This window comes from Perkinsus marinus, assembly GCF_000006405.1.
Source record: "Perkinsus marinus ATCC 50983 genomic scaffold scf_1104296957154, whole genome shotgun sequence".
NCBI lineage: Eukaryota > Perkinsozoa > Perkinsida > Perkinsidae > Perkinsus > Perkinsus marinus.
The window spans coordinates 172,653-184,754 of NW_003207237.1; the positions used below are offsets into that span (position 1 = coordinate 172,653).

The 12,102-nt window shown below is 49.3% G+C and overlaps 4 protein-coding genes across 4 annotated transcripts; 2 read left to right on the forward strand and 2 right to left on the reverse strand.

The window, feature by feature from the left end:
* Positions 1–2,880: 2,880 nt before the first annotated feature.
* On the reverse strand, positions 2,881–3,663 carry Pmar_PMAR002213 (hypothetical protein; the record flags this gene model as incomplete). Its single annotated transcript, XM_002774982.1, has 1 exon — positions 2,881–3,663. The coding sequence occupies one exon, from the start codon at positions 3,661–3,663 to the stop codon at positions 2,881–2,883; it is 783 nt and encodes a 260-aa protein (XP_002775028.1).
* A 2,380-nt stretch (positions 3,664–6,043) lies between these two features.
* On the reverse strand, positions 6,044–6,640 carry Pmar_PMAR002214 (hypothetical protein; the record flags this gene model as incomplete). Its single annotated transcript, XM_002774983.1, has 1 exon — positions 6,044–6,640. The coding sequence occupies one exon, from the start codon at positions 6,638–6,640 to the stop codon at positions 6,044–6,046; it is 597 nt and encodes a 198-aa protein (XP_002775029.1).
* Positions 6,641–7,956: 1,316 nt separating this feature from the next.
* On the forward strand, positions 7,957–8,142 carry Pmar_PMAR002215 (hypothetical protein; the record flags this gene model as incomplete). Its single annotated transcript, XM_002774984.1, has 1 exon — positions 7,957–8,142. The coding sequence occupies one exon, from the start codon at positions 7,957–7,959 to the stop codon at positions 8,140–8,142; it is 186 nt and encodes a 61-aa protein (XP_002775030.1).
* Positions 8,143–9,583: 1,441 nt separating this feature from the next.
* Pmar_PMAR002216 (hypothetical protein) lies at positions 9,584–10,437 on the forward strand (the record flags this gene model as incomplete). Its single annotated transcript, XM_002774985.1, has 6 exons — positions 9,584–9,732; positions 9,776–9,852; positions 9,895–9,980; positions 10,025–10,150; positions 10,202–10,284; positions 10,344–10,437. The coding sequence occupies 6 exons, from the start codon at positions 9,584–9,586 to the stop codon at positions 10,435–10,437; spliced, it is 615 nt and encodes a 204-aa protein (XP_002775031.1).
* Between the last annotated feature and the right edge of the window lie 1,665 nt (positions 10,438–12,102).

The window sequence follows — 12,102 nt, forward strand, 5'->3', positions numbered from 1 at the left end:
TGGCATCTTGGTCGCTGTTGGGTCCGTAATATGCAAGATGAATTGGCGGCTGAATACCGAGCCCCCAGGCACTTGAGAACGGATAAAGGACGGTGGACTACCGTCGGTGGTTACATCGAATATGCGGGATTGCGTGCCTACCTGTCGACGACTGTCTTGCGGCCTGGCAGCACCTACAGCAGACCGCGCCGCAAGGTGCTGACATAGAGCGTTTTATAGCCTACATAGAAGTCAACAATGTAGGCCCCAACGCCGTATTCCCGCCTATCCAATGGTGTGCCGAGTCGTCCATTGATGCAACCCAGCGTACCACAAGCCCTGTGGAAGGACTACACAGTGATCTCAACCATAGCTTCACAACAGCTCATCCTCCCGTCAAGGGGTTCTGCGAGAAGCTCAAGATTGTCCAATCAAAAGCCGACACTCGTTTGAACTCTGTGATGGATGGAACTCCACCTCGTGACTCCAGGAGCAAAGAACAGCGCAGGTTGCATCACTACCAGGACTACCGAGCTGGTAGGATAAACTTGGACACCTACTTGGAACGCATAAGCGAACTAAGTGGAATCCGAGTGAGAGATTTATAGCACCTTGCTGACCGTGCAGTTTCTGAAGTTTCTATAGATTGGTCAACCGTGTCTGGTTGTTAATTACATTAGTGAGTTTTGCCTAGGGTGGGCCCTTTCCGCCAGAAAGTTTCTGGGGCCAGTTGAGAATCTCAACTGTCTCCGGAAACTTGAGATTTGTCAAGTGTGCCAAATCGTAGAGAGTTGTAGTGAATATCATCAACCCAGCACTTTCAGGGGCAGTTGAGATTTGTCAATCGTTGACAGGCATAGTTGAATTCAAGATTCAGGTAAGGTGTATCCATGACAGAGACGAGTTGTTGGGAGTCGGGTCGCCACGTTCCATATGCGCACTCTTGCTGACTTTCCCGCGAAATGCCAGGTCGAGTATTTGAACGTAGCCGAATAGCGAACTCAGCACATGTTGAGTAGAGTTGCCAAAACTGCTGGAACGTGGTGCGTGTCTCACACTAATTCACATTTCAGCACCTTTAAGACTGTGATGTGGAGATATGAAAACGCAGGTGCTAAGGTTGGCGAATAGTGCTTACCGATTGCGCACTGGATTGCTTGCGGAGAACCAGGTTTCACCAACTCGCCAAGCTTGGTGATTTCGGGTCCTAATGAACTCTCGCCAACACGCTCAATCATGGGATACGGCCGCTTTTGAACCATATTTCACCTCTTTGGCATCAACACCTAACGAATTTCACCGAGAAGTGGCGGAAACTGGTTGAGGTAATCCGTAGTTTCGTTCGCCCAAATGATCTATTCCGTTCTGTGCGCACGGTTACAGCAACTTGGTATTGGTGTAACATGCCAGTGGCTCAGATATTGCTATAAAACTTGGTGAACTTATCGGTATTCGCCAAGTACGTGTCGTAAAACGCCGATATCTTGGTATAATCATTTGTTTATGAAGATTACACCATCTTTGGCGATATCCGCTTTCTATCGATCACGGTTGGTATATTCCCGAGTCGGAGTCGAATATCGCCAGGTGATTTGTTCAAATCTGGTTTTGTGACAGGCTTTCGACACAACTTTGTGATGATTCCTGTCCGACGAGAGTTGTATCAAGGCCGCATACCGCCAAGTTGGACTCAACCGCACACTTCCCCGGGGGAAGTGTGCAACGAAAAGCAGAACCAAGGGGGAAGTTCCCCCTTGGTTCTGCTTTTCGTTGTCTGTTCTCAGTGACTTTCGATGCCTTTGGACTCTGAGTTCAAATGATTATCATGTCTTGTGGTAGGGCGATAGACGGTCTATCATAGACCGACCGAGACTCGATCGGTCTATGATAGATCGATCATCGAGTACAGGAGAGTTCGCGCGGGAAGCCCAGGATCTACTTACATGAGTTTTACCACGGCAGAGTTAATCCTTTGTAAACTTTGCCGAGCCGGCAAGGCCCAACGAGGAAGTTGAACAGCGTCGTATGGCCTTGTATGAATCGATCGGTGATCTCCGATCATCATATCTCCATAGAGATTCTCCTTTTCGATGGAATGCTCCGACCAAAGCTCGAGTTCAATAATTCATGGCTGAATAACGCTCCGACCAAGGCTCCGACTAAGAAGCAGCTCAGGCTTATTTGGAAAGACTGCGGCAGCACTTGAAGGAGGTTCAACAAATTGGGTCACAATACATCAAGCAGGTGGCAGGGAAGCGAGCGCTGGAACATAGAGAGGATATGGAGCCTGAAGAGGTGTTTCATCCTAAAGCTCAGGTACCTGAAACTTTCAGGTAGGTTGTCCTAACAGGATAGTATCCTAGTGTTGGTGACTTGAGTTCAGGTAGGCGACAAAGTTGCCTTCAAAAGAGACTCTTCGGCCACAGTACATAGCTCTAAGTTCCAGAAGCGCAAGTTCCATGGGGTGCATCTAGTGACCAAGGTGTTGTCCCCAATCAGTTACCGGTTACTAGTTACCGTTACCTGGTTACCCCATTACCAGTCGTTGCGTCCCGAAACGACCTTATTGGTAACAGCGCTGTAACTCCGGAACTTCTTATTCCAGCAGAGGTACGTAATAGATCATCCCCAACTACTTCAGTACTCAAGTCATTACCGTTAATAGATGCCATAATCAACAGGCAGAGTAGTAGAGACATAATGGGAAAAAAGGTGCAATGATCAATGGCGTGACGCCCTTCTTCTTGGGGACAGCACGCATGTCATCACGCGGAGGCACCGATAGCAAGTTCGGTGGAAAAGTAAAGACATACAACTGATAGCATTGTCGTGATGACTCAACAAGATACTATTTACTGTCTCTTGGATCTAGGAGTGACAATCACCCCCCGACAATGTCTATCACTGTATATATCCTCTCTGGCTGAGCAGCTCAATCGATTCACAGCTGAGCTTGCCGTCCGGTTCGAGGAAAGTATCAGAAGTTGAGAACTTCACCTGGGACTTAGAAACCGTAACCAGCCTTCTTTCACGCGGCTGTCTACGAAACCAGAACAGAGGAGTCGGAGACGCATACGGTTCAACCTTGACCTTGCCACGCAGGGGATCGGCCACGACCCTACCAACATCAAGAGACTTCACCTGGCCGTCAAGTTCCTCAACCTCAAACATAATCATCATGTCAGGAGCGAGAGAGTTAAACTCGACCTTCATGGCCTGATGGTCGTCTCCGGCGACATCAGAATAGCGAGGGTCAGGGCAATAGGGAACACACTGGCCACGACTAACAGGATCTTCCTCACCACGTAGGTAGACGAGAGAGCCATCGACGTTTCCAATACGGAAGGGACCCAGAGCCACCCGGCCACTGTAACCACGTTGCTGGACAACGAAAACCAAATCGCCCTCGTGCAGGTCACTGCCGTAAGAGCCAGAGCGCCACTTTTCGGCGCGCGAGATAGCATTAGCTCGGCTGCGATCTCTAGATCTTCGTTTCTGCTCAACGATGACGTTCAGCATGTTTTCGATCTTCTCCGGATCCGCCGGACCCGGATCGTCATCACCATAGGCAACCTCCAGTAAGGTCTTAGGCTTCTTTCCTGTGACAATCTCATAAGGGCAATAGGCACATCCATCTGCAGCAGAAGAATTATGGAGAAGTCGGGCAGCTGCTACGAGAGCCATCAGCTGGCCCGCGCTGGTAATGACCTCGCCAGAGCGACGAATGACATACTTAATCTCCTTCACCGCAGCCTCAGCGATACCATTTCCTCTCGGCCAATACGGAGGTGATAATGTCCGCTTCACTTGATGACGTTCAAAGAGAGATTTCACAGTCGCCGAGCAGAAGCCTGCATCGTTATCATGGGTGATTGAATCGAACCACCCCCATCGACTTACCCAAACATCATAAAGGGCCAAGGCAGTCGATTGAGCGGATCATACTTCTGAACTTTTCGAGTTTCGAGGCTCGATCTCGAATCGATTCGGTCCCAGAGGTTATACAATCGATTGGTCCAATATCGATACCGGTAACCGAGAATCGATCTCGAATCGATTCTTTCGATTTAGGGGCGCCGGTTCGATCCAAGGCTCCGGCATTTTTATGTATTTTCTATTTCGAAAAGTTGCGCACAATGGAACCACTGAAACCCGGCACCTGCTCATCCGCGCCCCTAGATTCGTCGCCCCTAAGGTACTCAATCCGCCCCTAAATTGCCCAATCTGCCCCTAAATGACTCGTACCGGCCCCTAACTTTTCAAGCTACCCGAGCGTCCCTGAAGCTTCACTGCAAGCATGTCACGTGGCTTTGTTGACTGCCATGACATCTTGAGGAAAACTCATGTGCATCACGCTTGACCCTGGCCGTCTGAAAGATACATGTTCGAACTTGACCAGCCACTGGCTTGAACGTTTCGAAACCTTGGCCGACGCAATGATCAATCTAGTTTCACATCGTTGTGTTGAGCCGTGCTATCTACTGATCTTGGCCGGCGGCCAATGGCCGCCCTGAACACGTACTGAGCGTACTGAACTCCACCACGTAACTACATTTATTAGCTAAGCATACTGGTATGGGTCACTGAGACAGAAACTGTCAGTCTCAGAGAAGCTGTAACGATAGCGGATGACTCATCCAACTTTAGAACGCATGTGGCATATTTAGGGACGGATTGAGTAATTTAGGGGCGGGGCGAAGAATCCGGATTTTTGAACCTATGCTATATGCGATAACTATTAGAGTTATTAGGCTACTTAGTAGCCGCTACTAGGGATATTGAATTTGCGGTGTGGATTATGCTCAGAAATAGTATTTGGATAATCTTCTTCTGAATTACCGAAGAACTATCTCGAGGGTTCGTCGAGGCTCGAGGCAAACGCGCAATCTGACCGAACCCGGGGAATACCATCCTTCCGACCCGGGGAATCGGCATCTGCAGAATATCTGGCTGTCGCCGCAATTGGCAGCGTGCCACAGCAAAGCGACTCGCCTCGGGCGAACAGCAAGGTCGTGCGCGGATATTCAGTATCTCGCTGATGGAGTCTATCCGAGTCAGATAATCAGACAGCCTCCCAGTGCCTGTGGCTATCAACTGAGCGGTCTAGCCTCGACCCTTACTTTTTCTTCTCGTGGAAGTGCTTTGCTAAAGGCATCCTGAATTGTTGCAATAATATGACAGGTGCTGTAGACCCTATAAGTAACCCTCAATGCTGACGTAGGAGAGCATTTCAATGAATTTCGAATTTCGAGGTGGATCGATTCCTCGAATCGAATCGATTCGTCTGCCCGCCGCAGCATCCTCGATTGATTAGCACCGAACAATCGATCGATTTTCGATATCTCGATCCAATCGAGCCTCGGTCCGATGTATGCCTTGGAGACACCGACTCCATCATCGAAGGAGGACTGCTCAACACAGAATCTATATTGGAGGTCGCGCTGCCACCCTGGCAACACCGCCTCGACCGTACACCTCTGTCAACGGCGTCCAATGCATCTCGCATCAACCATGAAATACCAGGCGGGCCTGCCTTCGTATTCCTACCAATAATACGCACCGCTTTCTCCGAATACAATATATCTAACTGAAAATATTTTAAGAAGTCATGCCCCTGGGGCGTTGCCCCAAAATCACGGGGAACGCCAACGATTCTACAATAAAGGCTGTAATCGAAGAGGGAATACTCAACTCCTCAGCAGCGGAGCGGGCTCTCTCCCCCACCCCTGTTGCTGTAATCAGATTAATCGCTAATGTTGCCACACCAATAATCTTACAAGAGGACTCGTCTATTGTAATCAACGACGGCCCATTCACGGGGCCATTTTCACAGCCAGCATTGCTGGCCCAGCAAGCATCACATCACGTGCTACCATCGTGGCACAGCAGCCAGTATCCACGAGGCAGCGAACAGGGCCAACAGACTGAAAATTTGACACAAGTTGTACAGACAAGAGTAGACCAGAATCATCTCCAAAATGGTACAAAGTCAATGTTTTCTTATGATCAAAATGGGTCAATACTTTAGCGACTGGCGACCGCGGGCTGCTGGGCGGCCGCCCCGCTAATTTCCCTGTTCCGGCGTCACACCCTCCTTAATCTTCTCCAGCAGAGCGGGGCGCTCAGGACACGAGCGGGACAAGTGTGCCTTAGAGCCACAGATGAAGCAACCCTGACTGCACTTCTTATGAGGACAGTTATAGGATGCATGCTTCCCCTCACAGATCCCGCACGGCATCAGCTGTCTCCTGGGCTGCGTGAGTCCTGCACGCATGTCCCTATCCTTACGCCCAGTGTCTTGCTGAGCCTTGAGGAGGTCCTTCAGGGACCCGAGCAGGGCATTCTGCGAAGTATGCATAGCGTTGATAGCCTTAGTCTGAGATTCGATAAGCGAAGCCAACTGCTTGTCCTTGTCTGGGGAAGGTTGAACCACCGCCCCGGGGCACGCATGCTCATCCTCGGACACAGCCGCCGCAGCGTGCTTGGCCGTCCGAGACTGCTTTCCTCTGTAATCCTCTATAATCTGGCAGACCTCAGTGATACCCTCAGGTCGACGTCTTCTCAAAACCGGCCTGGCTCCCTCCGGGGTACAGGCAATGAGCCGATCCAACAACATCCGACTTTTGACCGAAGGGGGAAGTTTCTCCTCCGCCGGTAACATCTTGATCGATTGATGCGTCACGTCACCATCTGGACGTCACGCTTTGTGGTTCCTTACGGCATTGCGTGTGGTTCCTCACGGAATTACCTTGCTTCCGAGCTTTGGTGTTTTGTACTTATTCGACCTTCGGACTAACGTACTGTCGAGTTCACTAGTAATAGCAGAACGATCTTGGTCACAGTAGTTCTCCTCTCGACGGACTACAGGTATCTGTGATGGGGGCGCGTCAGTGACGCGGCGTCACGTGGCACGTCACGTGGCACGTCACGTGGCGTCACGTTACGCCTGAGAAGCAAGACGTGCACGCATGCATGACGAGTCGTTCGTTGCAGGAAGAGCCTTTGAAGTCGGGGGCCCCGACTCGGGGCTCGGAAGGGACGGCCGGGGCTTACTCTGGCCACCTTTTTTGGGCCGTCCTTTTTTTGACGTGCGACGTGGGGCACGTCGCACACGTCGCCGATGGCGACTCGCCACGTCACGTGGCGCTGTCGCGCTGTCGCGCTGCACGCATCCTGCAGACTCTGCAGTGCAGAGTGTTCCTGGTGTTACCGGAACTTCCCGCCGTTTGTGGCGATAACTCAGGATGCCTTGTGGGAATTTCATAATACGATAGACATCTGTGTCTCGGTGTAAAACTCGAGACAGAATTCTGCAGATGATAGGGGAGCAGACTAGACATTTCGACCGCCCCCCTTCACGAAGTCTCTGCTGGGCCTGTCGTTTTTGGCTGTCGATTGGCTACGTCGTTCCTCATCGACTTCAGAACCAGTAGAACTCTCGAGAGCTGCTGTCCGGGTGTATAGTCCTTCCCTCCCGTGCTCAGAGCACGGTGCTCTTGGAAGAGGCCTCTCATGAAGTGGTTATTGCTTTGTCGTTCTCGCTTCCCGGGGGCGCGATGTAGCGGTGGGGCGCGGCGCACGCTCAGCTCTTTCAATTCTTCGTTTCTCGGTTGACAAATCGGGGAAAATTGAACTGACGATGATGCCAACGACATGATTCTTATACTCTCATGTCAGTTATATCCACTTTTGAGTGATACTATGAACATCTACTTCATTCACTCCTTCATAGCTACTTCTTTCTTGGTGCTATGCGGACCTAAAACACCCGGAGGAACCTGCCAACCTGAAATACCCGAAGGAGACTACTACACAATGGTCACTCCAGAAACCTGTGCCCAGTTAACCTGGCGGTCGATGATATCACAAGGGTTATATTCGGTGAACATCCGTTTAAGGTGCAAAGTAGAAATGGGACCGCTAACCTTGATAGTATATCAACGTGCGCCTGGATTATTCAAGGTCACGCGAGCCAGCATGGCCGAGCTCGAGCGATTCGTCAAAGACGGTGCCTCGAAATGCCCCGGTATGATAAAATTTGACACCGAGTTCGACTTCGCGAGGTACGCTTACATCGGATCCCAGAATCTTCTAGTAACTACGGTTGGCGGTGTCGGAGCTCTCACCGATTTCAAGCAGGGGAAGTGCCCGCAGGATCTATGAGGCATCACACTGTATCATTTTTTAATCCTTATTACTTATTAATTCCGTACTTAGTCCACAAGAGAGTATAGTGTTTCACAGTCAGGGTCACAAGGGTCGCAGCCGGAGCTACCGGAATCCTTACACTCATAAATCACGGCTCACCAGTTGATTTGGCTCGCACTGTACTCGCAATGCCTGGCCGTCGGCCAGTGGCCGAGCTTCTGGGGGGGCCGAGGGTTCGACTGTTGCAGACGCCCGTAAAACTGTGCTTAACACAACAGCACAGTTGAGCCGAGAGTCGTAGAGCTCTATTCCCAAGTCGTAGAGCTAATGAAATGCCCATTAAAATAGCATCCTTGGTTTGTTCAAGCTCCGCTACTCTTAAAACATCAACCGGTAATTTGAACAAACTTTTCGCTACTTCTCCGGTATCGACGAAGCTTGCCTCTTTTTCATCTGAGGTTTCATCTTACGCGCTGACTGCAACGTCCGAGCTACCAGCTTTTTATCCGATATCGAAATATCACCAAAACCATGTAATTGGTTGAGTGTCTTCCGATATCGTTGTGTACTGCAAATTTGTTGATTCCACCAAACCCCTCACAAACATAACTTCAAACCAGACAGTGGAAATTCCATTCTCATGGACTTATAATATTTATACGCAGATTCATAACCTTCCTTTGTTTCCACTGTCAGCAGAAACAAAGAAAGGTTATGAATCTATCAGTAGACTACTGAAATAGAAAGCTCTAGGAAATCAAGGAGATTCTTTCTCCCTCTTCCGTTTTAGCCCTAGCTTGATGAGAAGCCCACTCAGCAGACTTGGAGACCATCTATTTTAACCCAAAGTACTTCGGCACTTATTCAACACAAGAAACGCAACAAATTACTGATGAGGGAGAATCCGTTTTCCATTCGACACGCACCGAGAATCAAACTGCCAACATCGGATTATTCTGACACACTAATCTGTTATGGTCTTGGATATTCATTTCGTGAGACAGATTCGTTTAATGACCGTGGTCGTGGCATGAAGAAGCACAGTGGGAGCCAATACACAGCGCTGTCGATCCAGAACGGTATCCGCACTGAACACTCGCAAAATCATGTATAAGCAGAGTCCGAAAGTATTCGCTTCAACATATGATTCGACTACCCCTTGCTCAGATAGGAAATACGATATACGATAGGCTAGGAATTTACCCTTTCCTGTTACTTATCCTATTTACTGGGTGAGCGAGGGCAAAAGCTAGAGTCTAGTCTTTTCAACTCGTCAGACATTCGAATAGTCTTCCGATTCATCACTACCTTGAAAAGGGTCTAGCAGGTACCCCCATAGCTTACGCAGATTGATAGTGCTCGAAATGCAGAACATGAATCGCTTCGCTCCGCACTCTCGTCGCGCATGATGAAAATCTTCTACCTAACTATCTTGGCTTCTATTTGTGTCGTTGCAATGTCGTTGTTGCGTCGCGCTGCATGCCCGCAGAGGGTCATACCCAAACGTGTATGCGAGGCTGTTAAGAACCCTCTAATCGGAGGGCCCAATCAGAAGGCTCGTGGTGCTATCACCAGTGGATTCGCCGGTGGAGGTGCCAAGAGGCTGTGAGTTACTCCCGACTCTATCTGGTGGGATCGTCTGTTTCAGAGGAGGCAAAGGTTATGGCATTATGGCTGATTGGTGTGATCACGGTTACAGTTTCACTAAGGGTCAGGCGATCACAGGTAGGGGAGTTTCTATCGAAGCCACTGTTGATTTCTCTCAAGGTATGCCTCATTGGCCTCTATGGTGTGGCGGTGGTGTTCCCGACAAGTTCATAAAGATAGACCCAGATGTCCACTTCAATTTGCAAGTACGACTCGAGAGTGCTACTGAATCTATCGTTGTGTATGGCAGGGTTATCGTGAGCGTATCGGATGGTATGGATTCTTCACCGCCTTCCTGCAAGCCAACTACCACGCGTTTGTCTACTTTGTGAGATTCATTCCCATCAACATAGCAATTTTCTGGATCTATGTCAACGTAAGTCGAGAACTGGAGTTGGCTTGCATATTCCTGTGTGAAATCTCTTAGGAACGTCAGAGAGAGCCCCAAGAGAACGTTATGGACCACGAGGAGTTCTTCAGGGACTTCGACTCGATTTATCTTGGACAAGTGTAAATGCCGTTCCCCTAGCAGTCGCCGTGGTAGCTGATTCATTATTATTCTGTTCCAGATTTGACCATCACCGATTCGCCGAGTGGCTAGCTCGTCGTCGTGCTGTGAAATGGGGCTACGCGGATCAGATCCATATACCTCCTGTGCACTAACACCTGACGTGATTTACGAGCATATCAGCCGTATGAGGAGAAGAGGAAGATCGTTATTATTTATTTGAGTACAGCCAGGGGCTATGGCCCCTCGGCCAGAACCATTTCATAGGAGGTGGAAGATGCGGAACAGTTGGATTGTCTTGCTACTATTATCAGTGCTGTGTTAACGGCGGAACGCCAAAGTGACTTATACATAGTTCACCCCTGATATTGCAGCGTTATTACAAGTCATGTATGAGGCTTTGCAAGTAGCCCGTAATCGTCATGACCCTGGAACTTGGTTTTCACCGTGTCCATCGGGATCGTCGTCGCCTGGGTTCATTCATAGTGTAGAGGAGCTGAAATTGGAAGACTATACTTGAGAGCTGTCGAGTCTCGAGTCCTCTTCAATTACTAACACTCATAGCGATACCGATATGCTCTCGGGAGATGCGCGCCATACTGGAGCTGCAAGTAAATTTCACTCTGAGAAAGGCTTTGCCCACAGCAGGTTGCAGGGAATCATCCAGGAACCTATAATGTTACCGCGGAGAACTCATTTTTTTGTATTTGTCACGTGACTATGAATACATTCTCCGATTAGTTTCCCATGTAAATGTTACCACATTAGGAACATTTCCTCATCATTATCAAACCCTGGGCAACGTGATTCCTCAAAGCTGGACGTGTCTCTTGTGCGGTAAATGATCCAGACAGCGACATTCAAGATGCTCAGGAGGATTTCTCCTGGAGTTCTCGCAGCCCCTGGCCCTCCGCAGAACACTCTTTGTACGCAGCTTCTGTGGGGATGTGTATCTCACTTTACTCAGCGGGATGTTCGTAAATGTTCTTCACGAAACTTTTGAGCGGTTTGGCGTTAAATCTGTTATTATTAATCCGGAAGGAAGCTCGCAGAAGCCCTTCTCGATGAAGGTGTAATAGTCAAGGTTATCCACATTGACATGTCTCAAAACTCTAACACAGTTCAAAGAAGAATGACTCCCATGTCGAGGCGGAGTACACGAGCTGGGGACTGCGGTTGTTCGAAATTAACGCCAGGATGGGGGTGGCTCTGTGTGGATAGTGTACAAGTTGACATTTAAGGGTTGATCTGGCAGTTCAGGCCATGCAACTATTATTGATTGGAATACCAGCAATTCCCATACATGACTCGAACTGCCTGCGGTGGCATGGCTCTCCATTAACGAACCAAACAGTGGCCGCATCACCAATTTTTTTCAATGGCTCGATTTACTCTGTGTGAGTGCCGAAATTTCACCTCTAATGGTCTCAAGGGGAAAAGATTGTAGGAGCAGAAGCCAACCCATGGCTAGTTGATATTATCCTTGTCCTTCCCAATCCGGTGGAGGCAACCCGCTACTATGCTTTATCGTGAGGTGGAATTAGAGTGTGCCAAGCATTTCATATGAGTTCTGCCGCTCAGAGTCGCTATCCACCACTGGGCGCAGCAGTTTGTCAGTGTCTGGGATAATCATCCACGAGGAACTATCTCCCCCCCCCTTTCACAAATAACAGCAGTCGTTATTGCTTTCTTCATTAGTGCAGGAGAGTCGTTTTCCAATAGGCCCGGAACGCTTCACATTAATGCATGAACTCAACTTCCTTTCCGATGAAGAAACCGTTCCCGAGGTGGTGGTAAAAGACTCACTTCAAATGGACGAA